This window comes from Pygocentrus nattereri, chromosome 16, assembly GCF_015220715.1.
Source record: "Pygocentrus nattereri isolate fPygNat1 chromosome 16, fPygNat1.pri, whole genome shotgun sequence".
Taxonomy (NCBI): domain Eukaryota; kingdom Metazoa; phylum Chordata; class Actinopteri; order Characiformes; family Serrasalmidae; genus Pygocentrus; species Pygocentrus nattereri.
Window position 1 is genome coordinate 2961115 of NC_051226.1, and position 24867 is coordinate 2985981.

Genomic DNA, 24867 nt, shown 5'->3' on the forward strand with positions numbered 1-24867 from the left:
GATCACAGCTGCCTGTTCAAATTTCCCCGTTGCACCTTAAATGACGCCGCATTTCAGAATGTGACTGCTGCATCACTTAAGGTGGAACGGGAAAAGTCGGACAAAAAGCTGCAGAATGAGCCTAAATCAGTTTATCAGGGAGTCAGCAGTGATTATTAAGCTGAGTCTGTACTGGATCAGCCTGAGTGCAGGTCTGTCTGTAGATCTTTTCAGATCAAGCCAAAAGGAGAGATCTATGGTGTTTCAGTGAGCATCAGATGAAGAACAGAGAACTGCAGAGAAACCTGCTGATGTTGTTCTGACTTCTTTTAATCTGCCCTCAGTCTGAACCTGGAAATATACACTGACAAAACCTGATGAAGGAGGCTGCCAGTCTAATAACATGAATTCAGTGCGCAGTAGCTTAAGCTCCCATGTAGCAATATTCATATTTCAACTCTTTAACGGCCTCATAATTCAGAGGATCCAGTGGTATTTGAGAGAAGAATGTTCTCAGGGTACAACGTATCGGGTTCTGAACATGTTTATTGAACACAGGGGGACGATATTTGAAAGCCCTGTTTATTCTGGCTATAGAGAAGTGGAGCTCAGACCCGGAGTTCCTAATATGGGCATAAGAGCATGATGCCGACTATAGAATGACGACACGACTACAGTGGTCTATTAAAATCAAGCTAAATGAGCAAAAATGAACCGAATTAAGCCGAAATGACTTAAACCGAGCTTAGCAAAGCTGAAACGAGCTGACGCGAACTGAACTGAGCTGAGAGTGAACAGTTTATATTCATTTACAGTGAAGGCGAGTGAGACTTCACTAAAAGCATTTCATTAAGCTGTAAATGAAGAGCCTGTAGCACTGCGCTATCCTCAGAGATTACATAAGCCTGTGTAGCAGCCGAGCTGAGGAGGAACCCGGAGCTGGAAGCAGAATGTAATGAGCGGCGTGCGCTCACTGAGAGAACATAATTACACTTCCAGCAGGCTAACACTAACGTCAGGGAACAAACTCAGCAAATTTCAGCCAAAATTATTCATCCTGCTCATGATACAAACACAAAACCCAGCCCACGTATTTAATCACACACTGCTCAGTGTAGAAAAACTTTTCTGCTGAAAAAATGAAAAAACAGCCCTGTAAACAGTCCATTAGCCTGATGAAGGCGAATTATCAGACGTTAATGAACTCCTCAGCGCTAATGAAATGCAGCACAGCCTGCGGCTCTCTCTCTACTCTTTTAGCATTACCCTAAAAAGCAGACGTTCCGCCCTGTTCCACATCCAGTTCGTTTTTCTCCCGAAGACCAAGCTTTTCTCTTCCGTCTATGTTTTGCCTCTTTTTCACAGATACTAATCGCGAAACCCTGAAGTTTCCCGCGGCTGTTGTTGACATTCCGTCAGCATCATGTGTGCGAGTCGTCAATGCCGGCTATGACTTCCAAATCAAGATATGATGAAAAAGTCAGTCTGATGGAGATGTTGATCCAGACCAAGTCTGTCAGTTATGTGTGAGTCCCGATTACGCGTTATAGTCCGCGATAATGCAGACAGACCTCTATAATTACCAAACTACTGCATCAACAGCACACTGCACAGTTAAACACACACAAATCACAGGGTGGCCAGCTTTGGTCAGGAGATGAGGGAGATTCTCAGGTGGCTGCAGTGAGCCTGGCGTGAGATTCTCAGGTGGCTGCAGTGAGCCTGGCGTGAGATTCTCAGGTGGCTGCAGTGAGCCTGGAGTAAGATTCTCAGGTGGCTGCAGTGAGCCTGGAGTGAGATTCTCAGGTGGCTGCAGTGAGCCTGGAGTAAGATTCTCAGGTGGCTGCAGTGAGCCTGGAGTGAGATTCTCAGGTGGCTGCAGTGAGCCTGGAGTAAGATTCTCAGGTGGCTGCAGTGAGCCTGGAGTAAGATTCTCAGGTGGCTGCAGTGAGCCTGGAGTAAGATTCTCAGGTGGCTGCAGTGAGCCTGGAGTGAGATTCTCAGGTGGCTGCAGTGAGCCTGGAGTGAGATTCTCAGGTGGCTGCAGTGAGCCTGGAGTGAGATTCTCAGGTGGCTGCAGTGAGCCTGGAGTGAGATTCTCAGGTGGCTGCAGTGAGCCTGGAGTGAGATTCTCAGGTGGCTGCAGTGAGCCTGGAGTGAGATTCTCAGGTGGCTGCAGTGAGCCTGGAGTAAGATTCTCAGGTGGCTGCAGTGAGCCTGGAGTAAGATTCTCAGGTGGCTGCAGTGAGCCTGGAGTAAGATTCTCAGGTGGCTGCAGTGAGCCTGGAGTGAGATTTTTCAAGTGGTTGGAGTGAGATTTTCCAGGTGGCAGGAGTGAGATTCTCAGGTGGTTAGAGTGAGTCTGAAGTGAGATTTTCAGGTGGTTGGAGAGATTTTCAGGTGGTTGGAAAGAGTCTGGAGTGAGATTTTCAGGTGGTTGGAGTGACTCTGGAGTGAGATTCTCGGGTGGTTGGAGTGAGATTCTCAGGTGGAGTGAGTCTCGGGTGGTTGGAATGTGTCTGGATTGAGATTCTCAGGTGGTTGGAGTGACTCTGGAGTGAGATTCTCAGGTGGTTGGAGTGACTCTGGAGTGAGATTCTCAGGTGGTTGGAGTGACTCTGGAGTGCGATTCTCAGGTGGTTGGAGTGAGATTCTCAGGTGGTTGGAGTGACTCTGGAGTGAGATTCTTGGGTGGTTGGAGTGAGATTCTCAGGTGGAGTGAGTCTCAGGTGGTTGGAGTGACCCTGGAGTGAGATTCTCAGGTGGTTGGAGTGACTCTGGAGTGAGATTCTCAGGTGGTTGGAGTGACTCTGGAGTGAGATTCTCAGGTGGTTGGAGTGAGATTCTCAGGTGGTTGGAGTGAGATTCTCAGGTGGTTGGAGTGACTCTGGAGTGAGATTCTCAGGTGGTTGGAGTGAGATTCTCAGGTGGTTGGAGTGACTCTGGAGTGAGATTCTCAGGTGGTTGGAGTGAGATTCTCAGGTGGTTGGAGTGAGATTCTCAGGTGGTTGGAGTGAGATTCTCAGGTGGTTGGAGTGACTCTGGAGTGAGATTCTCAGGTGGTTGGAGTGAGATTCTCAGGTGGTTGGAGTGAGATTCTCAGGTGGTTGGAGTGACTCTGGAGTGAGATTCTCAGGTGGTTGGAGTGAGATTCTCAGGTGGTTGGAGTGACTCTGGAGTGAGATTCTCAGGTGGTTGGAGTGAGATTCTCAGGTGGTTGGAGTGAGATTCTCAGGTGGTTGGAGTGACTCTGGAGTGAGATTCTCAGGTGGTTGGAGTGAGATTCTCAGGTGGTTGGAGTGAGATTCTCAGGTGGTTGGAGTGACTCTGGAGTGAGATTCTCAGGTGGTTGGAGTGAGATTCTCAGGTGGTTGGAGTGACTCTGGAGTGAGATTCTCAGGTGGTTGGAGTGAGATTCTCAGGTGGTTGGAGTGACTCTGGAGTGAGATTCTCAGGTGGTTGGAGTGAGATTCTCAGGTGGTTGGAGTGAGTCTATTGTGAGACCTTCATGTTTGCACACACACAGGTCCTCATCTATTGTCACACTGCTTAAAACACTCGTTTGAACCACAGCTCATATAAAACCAGTTAAACTGCTTATTACCACATTAAGTCATTTTGCCCCTCCGTCTGTCTCTGTGTCTCTGTATTGTGTACCAGTGAAACATTGTTCTGCGGCTCTGCAGTAGCTCTGAGCTGATGAGGCCTGATGAGGTGAAGTTAAAGTCGTAGTATCTTTCCACCACTTTTTCAAGGACAGACAGTCAGAGCGAGTTGAATCACGCGATTGTGAGCAGAGTCGAGGTTTTAGCTTTCAGCAGCAATGAGCTGGCAGCACTAGGGAAAGAACTAACTTCAGCAGGAAAGTTCAATTTACACAAAGTTCAGTGGAATAAAACACTCTAGTTTAGCTGAACACAACTTTACACTTCAGCCAAATACAGCTTTACAGTTTAGCTCAACATAACTTTACACTTCAGCCAAATACAGCTTTACAGTTTAGCTGAACACAACTTTACACTTCAGCCAAATACAGCTTTACAGCTTAGCTGAACACAACTTTACACTTCAGCCAAATACAGCTTTACAGCTTAGCTGAACACAACTTTACACTTTAGCCAAATACAGCTTTACAGTTTAGCTGAACACAACTTTACACTTCAGCCAAATACAGCTTTACAGTTTAGCTGAACACAACTTTACACTTCAGCCAAATACAGCTTTACAGTTTAGCTGAACACAACTTTACACTTCAGCCAAATACAGCTTTACAGCTTAGCTGAACACAACTTTACACTTCAGCCAAATACAGCTTTACAGCTTAGCTGAACACAACTTTACACTTCAGCCAAATACAGCTTTACAGTTTAGCTCAACACAACTTTACACTTCAGCCAAATACAGCTTTACAGCTTAGCTGAACACAACTTTACACTTCAGCCAAATACAGCTTTACAGTTTAGCTCAACACAAATTTACACTTCAGCCAAATACAGCTTTACAGTTTAGCTCAACATAACTTTACACTTCAGCCGAATACAGCTTTACAGTTTAGCTGAACACAACTTTACACTTCAGCCAAATACAGCTTTACAGTTTAGCTGAACACAACTTTACACTTCAGCCAAATACAGCTTTACAGTTTAGCTCAACACAACTCTACACTTCAGCCAAATACAGCTTTACAGTTTAGCTGAACACAACTTTACACTTCAGCCAAATACAGCTTTACAGTTTAGCTGAACACAACTTTACACTTCAGCCAAATACAGCTTTACAGTTTAGCTGAACACAACTTTACACTTCAGCCGAATACAGCTTTACAGCTTAGCTGAACACAACTTTACACTTCAGCCAAATACAGCTTTACAGTTTAGCTGAACACAACTTTACACTTCAGCCAAATACAGCTTTACAGTTTAGCTGAACACAACTTTACACTTCAGCCAAATACAGCTTTACAGCTTAGCTGAACACAACTTTACACTTCAGCCAAATACAGCTTTACAGTTCAACTGAGCACAAGTTTACAAGTTATCCGAATATAACGTTACAGTTTGGCCAAACACAGCCTGGAGTCAAAATACTCTAATCTTAAGTATCATTCATTCAAAATATTCATTCAGATGGAACAAAACTAATTCAGTTGCTTGTTAACACATGAAGCATTTTGTTAGGCTGAACTGACGAGCCATTTTTAAAGTGTTTTGCAAACCGTGGAATATTATTTTAGAGGACTGCTACAAAGTGGAAAAGAACTGAAAATGAGTGCGGAGGTAAAAACAAACAGGAGTAGAGACGTTAACAGTGGACAGTGAAGAATTAGCTCTAAAGGTAAAGCAACCAGTGGGAATTAGTTTATCTTCAAAGTTTCAAAGCTAAAACAAACAGCAATACTGTGCAAATCACGCCACGGCACGGAGTTAAAGGTGTAAACAACAGCAGCCTGTTAGACCCGAACAGAGAAACCAATAAACTCGGCCTGTGCAGGAAAATCACACTTAAAAAGCAACGAAAGCTTTTCAGGTACAGTGTTTCCACAATGTTACATAACTTATGAACTTCGAAAGGCTCATCATTTTTATTAAAACGAATATTAATAATGAATATTAGCAGCGAGATGAAAGATTGACAGAATGTGTTGAAATGGGAGAAAAATGTGCATCAGCTCAAATCAACAATACTGCAGAACGTGTCTACAGACATGCAGAAAGCTTTTAAAGCATCTCTAAATGCTTCAGCTCAATATGTGTTATATATAATTTCTTTGAATGCTTTATTGGATATAAATGTGAGTTATTTCTGTCCCGTCAATGTCAGCTTCCATAATTTCGAATGTTTCTGCTGTCAGACGTACTTTGGTAAATTGCTGTAATTTCAGAGCTGTTAAGTGTCTGGAAACTTGAATAATGTTGACATAAATCTCCTCCACTCATCACTGTCTGCCTTCCATCACCGCAGCCTGCCTCAGCAGCCAAGACCAAACATCTGCACCGCTTATAAACACTACTGGGGCCTGGCATGAAGTATAATATGCTTGAAGAGACACAAATTTTATCCCGGTTTTCCCTAATTTGACGTAAAACAACATTTGGTTGTTGTCGGAACAAAACCTTGTATCTCCAAAATGGTAACTTTACAGGAGAAGGAAAAATTTTTTAATGTAAGTCAATGGAACCAGACATTTTTCCAAGTAATTCTGGTTTGTTCTTCATGGAATTTACACACAATGTAAAGAACAACAGGTATTTTCAAATTTTGTCAAAAACTGAAAAACACCAAAAATGGAGATACAAGGTTTTCTTCAGACGGTGATTACCTCCTTGTAAATCTGATTCAAAATGTGGGCACAGAGGTGTTTACAGAAATGTTCTGAACTCTATGAGGATGGGATCCATATATCTTTTGAAGATCTTACAGAAAAAGTTGACTAACTTTTTCAGATGTTTTCAAGTACAAAGTTTTATAAGCTCTTAAACAGACTCCCAGCTTCATCCACTGCTGAACGAATGGCAGCAAGACCTCTGCTCAAAAAATCTAACTACAAAAACTAATCTTAATACTTTAGATATTTCTATACTTTACATATATTGCAAATATATAAAATCACATGATAAAACACTGGGGTGGTGCCAGGTAGACATTACAGAACAGGACTGAAGTGCTATGTGTTACACATTACAAACTAATCCAGCATAAACGGTCCATTAGAACTTACATTCGAATTACATTACAACTTACATTCGAACCTTAGAATTTTATTTTTAATTTTTTTTGTTTATTTTTAAGATCTTTTTGATTTCTTTTAAAATGAAGCCAAAAGATTAAGATTTATCATGAGTTCATGTTTTAAATAAATCATTTTATTTATTTTAATTTTTTTAAATGCTGCCCCACATTTTCATGTCACTACCGAAACACAGAGGTTTAGTTTGTAGGCGGGGCTTTATTCTAGCCACACCCCTGCATTTTAGAGCAGGAAGTGAGGCTGCATCCCATGGTGAGCAGTTGGATTCCGTTGTTTTGAAGTAAATGTGTCTCAAAGTCTGAAAATCAGTGTGAAACATTAAGAATAGTCACTAAAGAAAACACAGATTTTCTGCAATGAACTAACTTTCGTGTTTTAATGGAAAATATTACGCTAAGCTGTTCAAAGCTGTGTCCGCTGGTCATGTACTGGCTGCTTTTTTTGAGTTCTGCCCAAAATGAGCTAAAAAAGTCACCATGAAAACAGTCATGACTAAAACATTTGGTAAAGTTTTGGTAGCATTACGACTAGTGACAAAAAGGAATGGGTTGAAGGGTCAAGCTAGGGACATTCATTCACAGGGTTTAAAAATAAGCGCCATAATATTTAACACATTAACACTCACATTTACCGCATTTGGCTGACGCTCTTATCCAGAGCGACTTACAATTTGCCCAAGGACTCTTATTGGTATAGTGTAAGGTTCTTACCCAGGTGGGGACTGAACCCCAGTCTACAGTGTAGAAGGCAGAGGTGTTATCCACTACACTAACCAACCAACCACCAACACACTGTTAACACATAAACTTTGAATGTTAAATTTAATAATCTGGTCTGCAAATTGGAAAAAAGGCTTATGATCATTTCAGCAGTTCTTACTCGAAGGGTTCGCTGGGGTCGTCCTTCTGCAGCTCTGGAGGAATCGGGATGCGTTTGTAGTACATCTCCCAATCAAATGCTCCTCGCATTGCATCACCAGCCTGCGTCTCATAGCCAAAATTATCATGATCAATCACATCGATCATCGGACACACGATCGATTTCCGATTCTGGGCGATGCGATCTAAAAGAGGTAAAAGCAGAAGCAGTTAAAATGGAAAAAAATCACATCTTTTAGGGACACTGCCTGTCAAACGTTTCTCAGAATGGTTTTAATCTAAAGGATCATGTTTTCTTTCTTGGTGTGATATCTGAACATATTAAAGCCTAATCAGGTTTATTTAGAGCAGGGGTGCACAACTCTGGCTGTCCAGCACAGATCAGGTGTGTTTGAGTAGGTAAACCACTGATTACATTAATCTGTTACTTGCCCGGTTTAGTGGGTGCCCTCCAGGATTGGAGGTGTGCACCCCTGATGTAGAGGAAAACAATATCAACATTGTTAATATGGTAAATATTTGTACCAATGTTACTGCCAGTGCTACTTTGAGCGTAAAGCCAAAGGCCACGCCCACTTTGCCCCGTTGTTGTGGTGTCAGGTGTTTAAACCACATTTGGACCAGTTTAGTTCCATTGGATTAGTTTGGAAAGAAAACTGTCGAATCATTCCTCACATAAAAGCCGCTCCTCATATCAAAATGATACTTTGAAGAACGCGAAGTGCTGAAGATAAATAAGCACAAAGCATCAGAACAGAGAACGGATCTATGATCAACTAAACCTGCACAGGGTTTTTACTACTCAACTGAAAAGTAACAGTGAAAACGAAACTTTACAAAAACAAAGGAAAGTACACTCAAACTTTTGATGGGCAGTGTAAACCAATGTTACAAGACAAGAAAAAGCTCCTGAATAATTCATAGAAGATACTGAAAATCTATAGCAGTTACTGAATAATTCACAGCACATACTGAATAATTCATAGCAGACACTGAATAACTTACAGTAGATACTGAATAATTGATAGTACGTACTAAATAATTCACAGTACATAATGAATAATTCATAGCAGATACTGAATAATTTACAGTATATACTGAATAATTAATAGCAGACACTGAATAACTTACAGTAGATACTGAATAACTGATAGTACGTACTGAATAATTCAAAGTACGTACTGAATAATTCAAAGTACATACTGAATAATTAATAGCGGACACTGAATAACTTACAGTAGATACTGAATAATTCATAGCAAATACTGAAAAAATTACAGTAGATACTAAATAATTAATAGCAGACACTGAATAACTTACAGTAGATACAGAATAATTCATAGCAAATACTGACAAAATTACAGTAGATACTAAATAATTAATAGCAGACACTGAATAACTTACAGCGGATACTGAATAATTCATAGTACATACTGAATAATTCACAGTACGTACTGAATAATTGATAGCAGTCACTGAATAACTTACAGTAGATACAGAATAATTCATAGCTGATATTTAATAATTCACAGTACATATTGAATAATTAATAGCAGATAATGAATAATTTACAGTAGATACTGAATAATTCATAGCAGACACTTTACAGTAGATACTGAATAATTCAAAGCAGATACTGAATAATTTATAGTACACAGTGAATAATTCACAGTACATACTGAATAATTGATAGCAGTCACTGAATAACTTACAGTAGATACTGAATAATTCATAGCTGATATTTAATAATTCACAGTACATATTGAATAATTAATAGCAGATAATGAATAATTTACAGTAGATACTGAATAATTCATAGCAGACACTTAATCTACAGTAGATACTGAATAATTCAAAGCAGATACTGAATAATTCATAGTATATACTGAATAATTTACAGTACATATTGAATAATCCATTGTAGATACTGAATAATTCACAGTAGATACTGAATAATTTATGATACACAGAGAAAAATGTAAAGTAGTTACAGAACAGCTCATTGCAGCTACTGAATAACTGGCAGTAGTTTTAGGTCTAAAGGTTAATAGCTGAATAATAAGCCTGCAGTTTAAAGGGTTTAATGTGTTATGAAGTCTCTACACATTTAAACATGTGAACATTTGTAAACATGTTGACTAAAGCGGATCTCACCCAGTAGTGGTGGGAGCCAGTTGACGTTAGCCTCGCAGTGCGAGTCCAGGAAGGTGATGACCTCTCCTTTAGCAGCAGCGGCGCCCAGCAGCCTCGTCCGGATCAACCCCTCGCGCTTCTTAGTGCGCAGGATCCGAACCTTCGGCATGCGGACCATGTAATCCTCCAGAGAGGCCTTAAGGTGCTCTAATAGAGGGCAGAGGGGGCGGAGCTTTATTTACACAGACTTTAAGTGTAAGATTATTAACATTTTCACACTTTAACTGCATTCATAACGTGGAGATCTGTATAAAAACTAAAAATTCTTTCAAACACAGTATAATACACTAGCCTCCTGTATATTATACATAGGTTGAGCATGCACAGGCGACCTGCCATTCAACTGCTATTATTTTTTTACTTTTGTTCTTGCATTCGTAGATCAATCTTTACATCGTTTAGTATTTTTTTCCCTCCCAATTTTGTCCCCAAATATAAACGTATCCAATTCCACCTACTAGCTAGGACTCCCCCAGTTACACCATACCACCACCGCTGGGAGAGTGAAAGCACAGGCTTCCTCTGAGACGTGGCAACTGCTGAGAGTGTGTGCGCGAGAATGTGTGTGTGAGAGTGTGTGTGCATATGCATGAGTGTGTGTGCGCATGTGTGTATGAGTGAATGTGTGTGCATGTGAGTGCATGTGCATGAGTGTGTGCGCAAGAGTGTGTGCGAGAGTGTGTGCATGGGTGTGTGCGAGTGTGTACGCGTGTGCGAGTGTGAGTGCGAGAGTGTGAATGCAAGAGTGTGTGTGAGAGTGTGAGTGCGAGAGTGTGAGTGCGAGTGCATTAGTTCGGGTGTGTGAGTGCGAGAATGTGAGAGTGCAATTGCGAGAGTGCAAGTGCGAGAGTGCGAGTGTGAGTGCAAGAGTGTGAGTGCGAGTGAGTGCGAGAGTGCGAGAATGTGAGAGTGTGAGAGTGAGAGTCTGAGAGTGTGAGTGCGAGAGTGTGAGTGTGAGAGTGCAATTGCGAGAGTGCAAGTGCGAGAGTGTGAGTGTGAGAGTGCGAGTGCGAGAGTGTGAGTGCAAGAGTGTGAGTGCGTGAGAGTGTGAGTGCGAGTGAGTGCGAGTGTGAGAGCGAGAATGTGAGAGTGCGAGAGTGTGAGTCTGAGAGTGTGAGTGCGCAATTGCGAGAGTGCAAGTGCGAGAGTGTGAGTGCGAGAGCAAGAGTGTGAGTGCAAGAGTGTGAGTGCACGAGAGTGTGAGTGCGAGTGCGAGAGTGTGAGAGTGCGAGTGTGAGTGCGAGAGTGTGAGAGTGCGAGTGCGAGAGTGTGAGTGTGTGAATGCAAGAGTGCTAGTGTGAGTCTGAGAGTGTGAGTGCGAGAGTGTGAGTGCGTGAGTGTGAGAGCGTGAGTGCGAGAGTGTGAGTGCGTGAGTGTGAGAGCGTGAGTGTTTAGGGGAGAATGGGGAGGACAACTGTGCAGTGCTCACATGTTGAGTGGGGTATGTTGTGTCCGAACACAGAGAAAATACCCAAGACATCAATGTATTTAGCAACAAGCTCGATTCTGATTCTGAACCTTATCCATTCTGCTGCCCTTCACTAAGACCTTCTAACAAAATCACAGTAAATGCTTAGAATCCAGTTTAGTTTTACCTTAAATCATCTTAAAATGTCAATTTTTCAGATATTTTATTTTTCCTTGAGTCCACGTGTAACACTTTTTGTGTGGTTTCATGTACCAACAATGGCCATAGTTCTTTTTTACATTAACATACAGTGCTTTGTATATATGTGTAAATGAGCTGTGTTCCCATTGGCTGCCCTATATTGTGCCCTATTCAAATAACATTGGAGCTGAAACACTTCTTATAACTTCAGCATAAATGGGTAGACTTCTGCGGGTCAAATGGGTGGAGCTAAACAGCTGCAGTCAGAGTGGGCGGGGCTAAACTGCTGATAGATGTAAATTTGTTTTTTTTCATGACAAAAACAATGACTTTTAAAAAGGCTGACTTTCAGCTTATCGGTGGTCTCCAGGTGCTGAAGAGCTACTTTCCTGCAGAATTTAAACTGTATCCAATAGGCTGCCCGACCCCTTACTTAACTCTAATACATCTGCTCCAGCCAATCAGAGACTTCGAGAGAGGGTGAGTAGCTGGACTAACTGTGGTATGAACTCTGCAGGAAGGCAGCTCTGCAGGACCAGGGTTGGAGACCACCGCCACATACGCAGTGTGTCCCATTTCAGGGGCTGCATCCTTCTTAGGCTGCGTTTGAAGGCAGACACCGCCACAGCGGTGCGACTAGGCTGTCCCATTTCAAAGGCTCCTTCATATCTAGCCAAGAAATGTTGGAGGAGACACTTTAAATGTAAGTATTGGGTTTAAACTGAGGCGAAAGGTGAAAAAATACAAATGTAAAAATAAAAAATAATAATAAAATAAAACACATCAGCAGCCGTTGAAGGAAGTGAAGCATCTCCAGGTCTAGTAAATGAAAAAATGAACAATTAAAATCAAAGTTTGTGGCTCCATCTTTAAAATAAGTTGATGGGAGCAGCGTTTCATGGCACAGCGATAAGGGCGGGAACAGTGGTGCCGTGACGCAAACAGGATATCCGCCGCAGGGCAGTCCGTCTCATATCACTCTAAGCAGCCTTCAAAGGACAGGACTTCGTAGACCGCGTCCTTCGAAGGATCCAGCCCCTGAACTGGGACACAGTGATGGACTGCACGGACTGGAGAGTGAATGTATGTTCAATATTTACTCTTTTTTCTGAAAAGTGAGGAAATGGGGTTTTCCATTATATGGACCCGTAAACCAGCAATGATTTGTCTAATAAAAAAAATAAACAAAAAAAAAAAAAAGTCAATAAGGGACGTGAGCAACACAGCGTGAAAGCCATTCCACCTTAAATAGTCCAGCAGTTCTGACGCTGAAGCACCAGAATGTAACCGCTGCTCCATTTAAGGTGGAACGGGAAAATTCGAAAGAGAATCTGGAGAATATCTGACTTCAGCTTTATCTCGCCAAAGAGTTGGGGGGTGGGGGGTGGGGGGTGGGGGGGGGGGGGTGGTAATAAATAATTGCCCCCCTCTTTGAAGGCGTATGATCCCTAAATGTGACTAAAGCCCAGCAGTGAGGAGCTGAACTTTCCCCTCCTCTGCTGTCCCTGCAGACGGGCAGGGTCGCCTACAGAGCGGCGCTGGTAGCTGATAATGAAGTGATGCTCTTTTATTTGAGGGTCTCATGTCAGAGGAAGCTCTCAACCACTGCCCTGTAGCTCAGTACCTAGGGATGAGGGTGACACTCGAAAACAAGGGGTAGGGGTAAAAAGAAGAAATGGGACTGGGCCGAAGTCTCTGGCCATCTCACACTGCAGGACGCGTGACTGTTTTGAGTCATAAATATCAGACATGTTTGATAATATCCCATCACTTCAGAGTTTGATCGGGGGGCTTAAGATCTCGTTTCCCCTCTCAGACTATCAGATCATCCACGCCATCAGTCAATCGTGTAGTGAAGGCCCAGCCTAAGACCAACACGAACAGTTGGTCGCAGCAACATGGAGGATATTTAGAATAACTTCAGACAGAAGACGGCTTGGATTTGACATTTCATTAAACACTATATACTTCAATCGGTGCTATTATACGGTTTTAATGTCTTCACTGTTATTGTAAATGTGTAAAATAGCAAAAATAATGAGAGTTGATGGAGAAAATGGGTCACGTTTCTACGATGGTTCATTTTTTCCTGAATCTAATCCAGCTTGGTGGAATGGGAGGTGATTAATCAGAGTAATGAACAGCACTCCGCTTCACAAACTCATTAATCTTAGTTTAAAATGAGACAGAGGGGCTGACGAGCGTCATCCTGTGACACAAATGAAGTTGTAATGTTACCCCAGTCCAGCATTTCCGCCTGACGTGACTCATTTTCTTTGCTACATCCACGTTTCCCTTTTTTCACAAGTGTATCTGGCCCTCAGCAAGTCATCACTGTAAACAAACACTGTTCATAATGACTACATTAAATAAACAAATAAATCACCAGTAGACAATGTAAAGAAAGAGAAAAGGTTTATATAAATAATGAGATCAGACACTTCAGTGGCGCTGCTGGACTGAGAACCAAAAATATCCAGCCGACAGCGCCCTGTCGGCAGCGTCCTGTGGGCAGCGTCCTATGGGCAGCGTCCTATGGGCAGCGTCCTGTGACCACTGATGAAGGACTAGAGGATGACCAGCACAAACTGTGCAGCAGCAGATGAGCTGTCGTCTCTGACTTTACATCTACAAGGTGGACCCACAAGGTAGGAGTGTCTAATAGAGTGGACAGTGAGTGGACACAGTGTTTAAAAACTCCAGCAGCACTGCTGTGTCTGATCCACTCATACCAGCACAACACACACTATCACACCACCACGTCAGTGTTACTGCAGTGCTGAGAATGACCCACCACCCAAACAGTACCTGCTCTGTGAGGGTCCATGGGGGTCCTGACCACTGAAGAACAGGGTAACAGTGGACAATGAGCGTAGAAACAAGGAGGTGGACTTTATGTTGTGGTTGATTGGTGTATAAAGTATTCAGTAAATCGTTTCTTAAAGAGTTGTGAGGTCACAGATTTATCGCTGCAGTGACTCGGAGTGTCAGTTCCAGTCGGTTCTTTAAATCTGACTCGAACACCTTGACACTTTACACCGGGACTCTCAGGGAAGGCAGCGCAGCGCTGGCAGCAAAACGGTTGCTAGGAAACAATCACACAGCGGCTTCCTGCACATCTGCCCTCAAACCTACAGACTAACGGGCTAAACGCTAATCTGACACCTGTTCCTACTGACAGCCTCACAGGGACAGCGCTACTGCAGAATGACTGCACTCGGCCCGTTTTCTAAACATAAAAGTGAAAAATAAAATACATAAAATAATAAAAATAAAAATAATAACATCTGTGCTCTGAGATTACACTTGGAGAGTGTGCTTGGAGATTTGCTAAAAAAATAAATACATAAACTAAATAAATACATTAAAATGTGTTTTTTTCCCTCAAATATATTCTATAATATGTCAAATAAAAACTAAATAAATTAATAACCTCTGCACAGATTGAAAAAAAAATTCTAAAAAAAAAAAGTTTAAAAAATATGTAAAGTAAAAAAATACCCCCTCTCCATGGATCACCACTTTATCGTGGTGGAGGGGTTTGTGTGCTTGAATGATCTTAGGAGCTATGTTGTCTGGAGCAAAGCTCCTGGTAGGGTCTCCCATGGCAAACTGGTCCTAGGTGACAGGTCAGACAAAGAGTGATCCAAAATTCCCCCTATGAAAATTATGAAAGAACGGGACTTGTGTACCCTGCCCGGAACAGGGTTACCGGGGCCCCACCCTGGAGCCAGGCCTCGGGGAGGGGCTCGCCAGCAACTGTCTGGTGGCCGGGCATTTACTCATGGTGCCCGGCCGGGCCCAGCCCGAAGGGGTTACATGAGTCCCCCCTCCCAATGATCCACCACCAACGGGAGGGGCACTAGTAGGGGTTCGGTGCGTTGTGGATCGGGCAGTGTCCGAAGGCGTGGGCCTTGGCGTTCTGATCCTCGGTTGCTGAAACTGGCTTTTGGAACTTGGAACGTTACCTCACTGGCGGGGAAGGAGCCTGAGTTGGTGCACGAGGTTGAGACATACCGGTTAGATATATTCGGGCTCACCTCAACACACAGCTTGGGTTCTGGGTCCAATCTCCTTGAGAGGGGCTAGACTTTATTCTTTTCTGGGGTTGCCCATGGTGAGAGGTGGCGGGCAGGTGTGGTTTTTCTCATAGCCCCTCGACTCGGTGCCTGTATGTTGGGGTTTTCTCCGGTGGACGAGAGGGTAGCTTCCCTACGCCTTCGGGTTGGGGAACGGGTCCTGACTGTTGTCTGTGCTTATGCACCGAACAGCAGTTCAGAGTACCCAGCGTTTTTGGACTTCTGTGCAAACCACAGTTTGTCCATAACGAACACCATGTTTGAACACAAGGATGTCCATAAGTGCACATGGCACCAGGACACCCTAGGCTGCAGTTCAATGATCGACTTTGTAGCCGTGTCATCGGACTTGCGGCCATGTGTTTTGGACACTCGGGTAAAGAGAGGAGCTGAGCTGTCAACTGATCACCACCTGTTGGTGAGTTGGATCAGGTGGTGGGGGAAGATGCCGGTCAGACCAGGCAAACCCAAACATATAGTGAGGGTTTGCTGGGAACGTCTGGCAGAAGAACGTGTCAGATTGATCTTCAACTCACACCTCCGTCAGAACTTTGACCAGATATCAGGGGAGGTGGAGGACATTGACTCAGAATGGGCCATGTTTTGCTCCTCCATTGTTGAAGCGGCTGACTGTAGCTGTGTAGGGCAGTAATCCTCGAACCCTGTGGTGGACACCCCAGGTGAGAGATGCCGTCAAGCTGAAGAAGGAGTCCTATCGGGCATGGTTGGCCTGTGGGACACCAGAGGCAGCTGGCAGGTATCGACAGGCCAAGCGATCTGTGGCTTCAGTCGTCACCAAGGCAAAAACTCGGGTGTGGGAGGAGTTTGGTGAGGACTTGGAAAGTGACTTTAAGTCGGCTCCGAAAAGATTCTGGCAAACTGTCAGGCGACTCAGAAGGGGAAAGCAGTGCGCCACTAGCACTGTATATAGTGGAGATGGTGTGCTGCTGACTTCGACTGAAGACGTTATTGAGCGGTGGAAGGAATACTTTGAGGACCTTCTCAATCCCACCGACACGTTCTCCAGTGAGGAGGCAGAGTCTGGAGACACGGGAATAGGCTCATCCATTACTGAGGCCGAAGTCATTAAGCTAGTTAAAAAGATCCTTGGTGGCAAAGCTCCAGGGGTGGATGAGATCCGTCCCGAGTTCCTCAAGGCTCTGGATGTTGTGGGGCTGTCTTGGCTGACACGCCTTTTCAACATTGCGTGGACATCGGGGGCGGTGCCACTGGATTGGCAGACTGGGGTGGTGGTGGCTCTTTTTAAAAAAGGGGGACCGGACGGTGTGTTCCAACTACAGGGGAATCACACTCCTCAGCCTCCCTGGTAAGGTCTATGTAGGGGTACTGGAAAAGAGAGTCCGGCTTATAGTCGAACCTCAGATTCAGGAGGAGCAATGCGGGTTCCGCCCTGGTCGTGGAACACTGGACCAACTTCACCCTCTCCAGGATTCTGGAGGGCTCATGGGAGTTTGCCCAACCAGTCCACATGTGCTTTGTGGACCTGGAGAAGGCATTCGACTGTGTTCCCCGGGGTATTCTGTGGGAGGTGCTTCGGGAGTACGGGGTACATGGCTCTTTGCTACGAGCCATTCAGGCCCTGTACAAACAAAGCAGGAGCTTGGTTCGCATGGCCGGCAGTAAGTCAGACTTGTTCCCAGTGAGAGTTGGACTCCGTCAGGGCTGCCCTTTGTCACCGATTCTATTCATAATTTTTATGGATAGAATTTCTAGGTGCAGTCAGGGGGCGGAGGGTGTCCGGTTTGGTGACCTCAAGGTCACATCGCTGCTGTTTGCAGATGATGTGGTCCTACTGGGGACATCAGGCCGTGAACTTCAGCTTTCGCTGGATCGGTTTGCAGCCGAGTGTGAAGCGGCCGGGATGAGAATCAGTACCTCTAAATCCGAGACCATGGTTCTCAGGCGGAAAAGGGTGGAGAGCCCTCTCTGGGTCTGGGATAAGCTCTTGCCTCAAGTGGAGGAGTTTAAGTATCTCGGGGTCTTGTTCACGAGTGATGGTACAAGGGAGCGGGAGATTGACAGGCGGATTGGTGCTGGGTCAGCAGTGATGCGGGCTCTTTACCGGTCTGTTGTGGTAAAGAAAGAGCTGAGCCACAAGGCAAAGCTCTCGATTTACCAGTCGATCTACGTTCCCACCCACACCTATGGTCATGAGCTTTGGGTAATGACTGAAAGAATATGATCGCGAATACAAGCTGCCGAAATGAGTTTCCTCCTCAGGGTCTCTGGACTCTCCCTTAGAGATAGGGTGAGAAGTTCGGTCATCCGGGAGGGACTCGAAGTAGAGCTGCTGCTTCTTCACGTCGAGAGGAGCCAGTTGAGGTGGTTCGGGCATCTGGTTAGGATGCCTCCTGGATGCCTCCCTCGTGATGTGTCACAGGCAAGTCCAGCAGAGAGGAGAGCTCTGGGAAGACCCAGGATACGCTGGCGTGACTATATTGCCCAGCTGGCCTGGGAGCACCTCGGAATCCCCCCCGGAGAGCTGGTGGAAGTGGCTGGGGAAAGGGAGGTCTGGGCCTCATTGCTTAAGATGCTGCCCCCGCGACCCGAACCCCGGAGAAGGGGAAGATGATGGATGGATGGATGGAAGAAATACCCTCTGTGCATAGTTTATTTTGTAAAACATTCTAAAATCTAAACTAAAAATATGTAAAGCAAAATAACGCATGTACACGGTTTATTTTCCAAAAATATTCTATAACAACTTCATAAAATAACATACAATAAAATAAAAATCTCTGTACACCAAGTTATTTTTTAAAAATATTCTATGAAAGAGATAAAACAATAAATAAATAATAACCTTCGTGAACGGAGTTCATTTTTATTTCAACTATGAAAATCAACACAAAACCAAACAAAATAAAAGTCTCTGCTCAGACCTCTAAAAATAAAGCTGGTGAGTTTGAAGAAAGGTGGGAGTGAAACACTCCTGTAGGAGTGTGAGGACCGTGGAGGATCACAGCACGGTGGTGTGTTTCAGCGTGTAGGAGATAATCTACTGAACACACACCATCTGCGCCTGATGACACAAAACCGAGAGTGTATTCACTCCTGAAACATCCAGCAGCCTGAGCCCAACCTCACAACTGCTAAGAGCACAACGTGTAAAAGTCAGAGACCCCCTTCATTTATTTATTAGCAATAAAGCACAAGTTATTGATTTTTCAGGAGATGTTCGTAAAGAGATCAGATATAAGACAATTCACTTGCATAAGGAAGAAGAAAGACAGTTTCTAAAACTGGAGCTGAAAAAATGATTAAAAGCTACAGAGAAAATAGGAATCCTAACAACCCACCGGGAGACCTGGCAGACCACCGAAACTGACGGGAGAGGAGAAAATCAAGCTCCATTCTTGCTTTAGATGTCTGGTTCCCATCACCACCACTGTGAGCAATTCTGACTTAGTAAGCTTCTCTAGAACAGAGCGTTTCACACCAAATCGCTCTCAACGACTGTTTACATTTAATTAAAGGAATTCTGGAAACTAGTAGAATTACTCTTTAACCTCTTAATCCCCAGGGTGTATTCTGGTTTGTCTGTCTGAATTTCTGTGACCAAATCGTAAGGCAAATTACTCAGCAACTGCGTGAAATACATGTACATTTTTATTTCATTTATTTATTATCATTTATAATTTAAATGAACAGAACGTGTGTTTTATGATCTCCACATATCACTTTATGCTTACAATTTACTGGTGAAAGCCAAAAATCCCTGACGCTCTTTGTGTTATTTTATAAAAGTGATGTTTCCAGAGCAGATCGCTGAAGAGACGCCGTCTGTTTATAGTTTATAGCCCAGATTTGGGGAAAAACGGGTCGACTTTCATCTGTGCTGCTTTGTGATTGGTCATGTCTGACTCTGGAGCTTTATTATTTTATTCTCCAACAAAAGAACCCCAAAAAACAGCAGAAGAGAGCCGTACTAACCAGATCCTGTGCTGATAGAAGCTCAATGCTCTAAGAAGTCACTCAGTAATGAAGTAGTTATTTGATCTGATACTTTTGTTCTTCTATTCAAGTTGTTCTCATTGTGAGAGAGTACTTTCACTTTTACTGCAGTCACTATTTTACCCAAGTGTTCATACTTGAGCATGGAGTATTGAGTGTGGGTTTAGGCTACAGTACCCACCTCTGATTTACACAAACATTGGTGCAAACACTGTAAATCATTCATTTATCAGCACTATCAGAAATAGCAAATAAATAAACGCATTTTTCACTCAAAACTCATTCAGCAAAGCTAACGCTACCCTTAGGACTGGCAAGTACAGCAAAAACTTGGAGGTTAAAGCCCTACTGGAGCTGGATTAGTTTAATCTGAGGAGGGGCTGTAATCTGTAACTTAAGTAATTACTGAAATGATCCTGTATGAATCTGCAATATCTGTACTTTTTCAAGTATGCCAAGTAATAATTCCAGTATGAATTACCTTCTAATGCCCTACTGGAACTGGATTAGTTTAATCTGGGGAGAGGCTGTAATCTGTAACTTGAGTAATTACTGACATGATCCAGTATGAATCTGCAATATCTGTAGTTTTTCCAAACCTGCTAAGTAATAATTCCAGTATGAATTACCTTCTAAAGCCCTATTGGAGTTGGATTAGTTTTCCAGAGGAGGTCCGGTCATGTAATCCATGTGTGATTTGATTGTCTTATTTGTATGGGATAAAGGATCTGTGTAATTTCCCAATATTACCCCAAATAGCCTGAATCAAAACAACATTATGTGAATGTTTGGGATGGACTTCAGACTTTCCAACAATAACAACACATCGTGCAGCTAAATAAAGCCAAAAAAATCAACCACTGGACGAGGAAGGAGACTTTACATCTTGTTTCAGTGTGAGATGATGCTCAATTGAATTGATGGGTCATAATAACAGTGTACAGCAAGGAATATTGACCAAACTGTTGTAGATTTCAGGAGTCAGGTCATGAATTTTAGGATTAAATAACTGGGTCAAATCAAGCTCTATTTTAGCTGTTAGCCTCGTCTTTAGACCACTGCTGTTACTGAGGGAGCTCTGAGTTCAACCAGTTACAGAAGACAATTCAGTCTAGAGTCATTACTTAGCAGACTATAAAAACCAGACACAGCAGATTCACACAGAACTGAAACCATTGATTTAATCAGAAATCACTCAAATTACAGCACCTCCCCAGATTAAACTAATCCAGCTCCAATAGGGCTTACTTAGGTACTGGCTCAGGGGATCAAACCGGTGACCATTCGGTCACAAGGCTGGTTCCCTAAACTCCAGCCCACGAGTGCTCATGGGCACCATTTGGTCAACTGAATGAATATTTACATTTATGGCATTTGGCAGACTTACAATTCGATCATTTTACACAGGTGGTCTCTCTATTATATTATGTATAGTGTAGGCTGCTTGTCCTGGTGGGGGACTGAACCCCAATCTACAGTGTAGAAGACAGAGGTGTTAACCACTACACTAACCAACCACATAAACCCACTTTACAAGCCAAATGCTGTCTGTAGCTGTGTCCCAATTCAGGGACTGCATCCTTCAGAGGCTGCATTTGAAGGCTGACTGTCACAGTGGCGCGTCTAGGCTGTCCCTTTTCAAAGGCTCCTTCATATGTGCCTGAGAAATGTGTTCTTTTCATTGGCAACAATGCGAACAGCAGCTGAGGAGACACTTTAAATGTAAGCATTGGGTTTAAACTCGAATAAACTCGAGTCGAATAGCTATGTGGTCTGAAGCAAAACCTGAGCTATCAATTTTTGTTTTAGGGAGCTGATGGAAAGATGCATCTCCAGCTCTAATAAAATAAAATAAATAAATAAAATCAAAGTTTCTGACTCCACATTTAAAGAACTTTAAAAGAACTTCACAGGGGCAGCGTTTCGTGGTGCAGCGGTGAGGCCAGAAACAGTGGTGCTGTGATGTAAATAGGAAATCCGCTGTAAAGCAGACCGTCTCTTTTCAGTCCAGCCTTCGTGGGTCTCTGGAGCCTTCAAAGGATGCAGCCCTTAAATTGGGACACAGCTTATATGCTATTTAGCTGCACAATGTGTTAGTGCTGGGAAGTGTGGGTCCGTCACATTACGCCGACATAAATGTCTGTGTGATGATGTTTGGATCCAGGCCATTTGGGGTAATACTGGGAAAGTACACAGATACTTTATCCCGTATGAATCAGTCAGTCAAATCAAGCACAGATTAAATTACAGGACCTCCCTTGGAAAACTAATCCAACTCCAACACAGACTAATTCCTTACTGGGAATTCCATGAAGGCGTTAGCGGAAAAATCAGATGAGATCAAACAAAAAGGGTAAAACGGAGCAAATCTGCTTTAAAAACTGCAGAATTTCAAGTACACATAAGGTGAAGGACTTGGAGCCATGAAGCTTCCAGCTGCTGCACATCTGCAAACCAGAGCTAATGAGGAAGGAGCACTTCCCTGGTGAAACTCTGTAATTAGCCTCAGAAATTCACTCGTATCCCGACTTTCATCCTCTCTAACTTATCATGTGGTGTTTCATGACCGACAGAGACGGGTGAAAATATTAACAGAGACATATTTCATCCAGCCTTTTAGTTTTCTCTGAAGGTCACCGTCTGGGTGTTGATGTTGCACGTTAATGAGCATCACTCTTATTAATTCACTTTATCATAGTATAGTGGCTTTTTAAATGAAACAGTAGAAGCCGTATCGCCCCCTACGCTTCCTGTAGTGTATTACAGTCTGTCAGAGCGACTGTGTGGATCATATGAACATTATAGAGCTTTTTAAATGAAACAGGAGAAGCCGTATCGCCCCCTACGCTTCCTGTAGTGTATTACAGTCTGTCAGAGTGACTGTGTGGATCATATGAACATTATAGAGCTTTTTAAATGAAACAGTAGAAGCCGTATCGCCCCCTACGCTTCCTGTAGTGTATTACAGTCTGTCAGAGCGACTGTGTGGATCATATGAACATTATAGAGCTTTTTAAATGAAACAGTAGAAGCCGTATCGCCCCCTACGCTTCCTGTAGTGTATTACAGTCTGTCAGAGCGACTGTGTGGATCATATGAACATTATAGAGCTTTTTAAATGAAATAGTAGAAGCCGTATCGCCCCCTACGCTTCCTGTAGTGTATTACAGTCTGTCAGAGCGACTGTGTGGATCATATGAACATTATAGAGCTTTTTAAATGAAACAGTAGAAGCCGTATCGCCCCCTACGCTTCCTGTAGTGTATTACAGTCTGTCAGAGCGACTGTGTGGATCATATGAACATTATAGAGCTTTTTAAATGAAACAGTAGAAGCCGTATCGCCCCCTACGCTTCCTGTAGTGTATTACAGTCTGTCAGAGTGACTGTGTGGATCATATGAACATTATAGAGCTTTTTAAATGAAACAGTAGAAGCCGTATCGCCCCCTACGCTTCCTGTAGTGTATTACAGTCTGTCAGAGTGACTGTGTGGATCATATGAACATTATAGAGCTTTTTAAATGAAACAGTAGAAGCCGTATCGCCCCCTACGCTTCCTGTAGTGTATTACAGTCTGTCAGAGCGACTGTGTGGATCATATGAACATTATAGAGCTTTTTAAATGAAACAGTAGAAGCTGTATCGCCCCCTACGCTTCCTGTAGTGTATTACAGTCTGTCAGAGTGACTGTGTGGATCATATGAACATTATAGAGCATTCTCAATGACTAAATGACTCCATGAACTAACAGTTGAAGCCCTGGTTTTATGCACTACTGATCTGGGTGATGAAGCACATGGACGAGTCAGTGTATTACGCGAGTCTTCTTTATTTTTAGAACATTTCCTCAAGTCATAATCACAGTCAATAGACGGGGTCAGAAAGCAGGCAGGATAATCCAAGACATATCCATAATCCAGAAAGCCAAAGAGCAGGCAGAACGACATTAATCCAGATTAAACCAAACAAAGATGCGGAAATCATGGAAACACGACTCAGAAATGCAGCACACACTTACCAGACTACTTAAAGAACACAGGCAAAACAATCACTGCCTACAGTTTTCTACCTTACTAGATCCACTTTGTACTCACTGGCCATTTTATCAGAAACACCCACCATATAGATCCACTTTCTAGGCGTACAGTTACAGACTGCAGTCAACATATTCCTCTACTTCATTTACCAATGGAAACAGACCACCACAGGACCACCACTGACCACATGTTATTTGAGTTCATAAGAAATGAAACCAATTCCATTATTAATTGCAAGCTGTGTGAGAGTGACTAGAAATAAACCTAAAACAAGTCCCCATATTCATCCTGTGTTTTTATTCTCTCTGAAGGTCGTCGACTGGCTCCACCATTCAGCTACAGCAGTTTAGCTCCACCATTCAGCTACAGCAGTTTAGCTCCACCATTCAGCTACAGCAGTTTAGCTCCACCATTCAGCTACAGCAGTTGAGCTCCACCATTCAGCTACAGCGGTTTAGCTCCACCATTCAGCTACAGCAATTTAGCTCCACCATTCAGCTACAGCAGTTTAGCTCCACCATTCAGCTACAGCAGTTTAGCCCCACCCATTCAGCTACAGCAGTTTAGCCCCACCCATTCAGCTACAGCGGTTTAGCCCCACCCATTCAGCGACAGCAGTTTAGCTCCACCATTCAGCGACAGCAGTTTAGCTCCACCATTCAGCTACAGCGGTTTAGCCCCACCCATTCAGCTACAGCGGTTTAGCTCCACCATTCAGCTACAGCAGTTTAGCCCCACCCATTCAGCGACAGCAGTTTAGCCCCACCCATTCAGCGACAGCAGTTTAGCTCCACCATTCAGCTACAGCAGTTTAGCCCCACCCATCCAGTCTACAGCAGTTTAGCTCCACCATTCAGCCTACAGCAGTTTAGCTCCACCATTCTGCTACAGCAGTTTAGCCCCACCCATCCAGTCTACAGCAGTTTAGCTCCACCATTCAGCCTACAGCAGTTTAGCTCCACCATTCAGCTACAGCAATTTAGCTCCACCATTCAGCTACAGCAGTTTAGCTCCACCATTCAGCTACAGCAGTTTAGCTCCACCATTCAGCTACAGCAGTTTAGCTCCACCATTCAGCTACAGCAGTTTAGCTCCACCATTCAGCTACAGCAGTTTAGCTCCACCATTCAGCTACAGCAGTTTAGCTCCACCATTCAGCTACAGCAGTTTAGCTCCACCATTCAGCTACAGCAGTTTAGCTCCACCATTCAGCTACAGCAGTTTAGCCCCACCATTCAGCTACAGCAGTTTAGCCCCACCATTCAGCTACAGCAGTTTAGCCCCACCATTCAGCTACAGCAGTTTAGCTCCACCATTCAGCTACAGCAGTTTAGCCCCACCATTCAGCTACAGCAGTTTAGCCCCACC

General features: G+C 43.6%; 1 protein-coding gene across 1 annotated transcript in view; it reads right to left on the reverse strand.

The window, feature by feature from the left end:
• galnt10 (UDP-N-acetyl-alpha-D-galactosamine:polypeptide N-acetylgalactosaminyltransferase 10 (GalNAc-T10)) overlaps nt 1-24867 on the reverse strand; it is a 100986-nt gene that overhangs the window by 31954 nt on the left and 44165 nt on the right. Inside the window, exons 5-6 of the mRNA XM_017719564.2 lie at nt 9760-9945; nt 7607-7790 (exon numbers count right to left, since the gene is read on the reverse strand). Of these exons, the coding sequence (XP_017575053.1) occupies nt 7607-7790; nt 9760-9945 (370 nt within the window). The remainder of the gene's footprint in view (nt 1-7606; nt 7791-9759; nt 9946-24867) is intronic.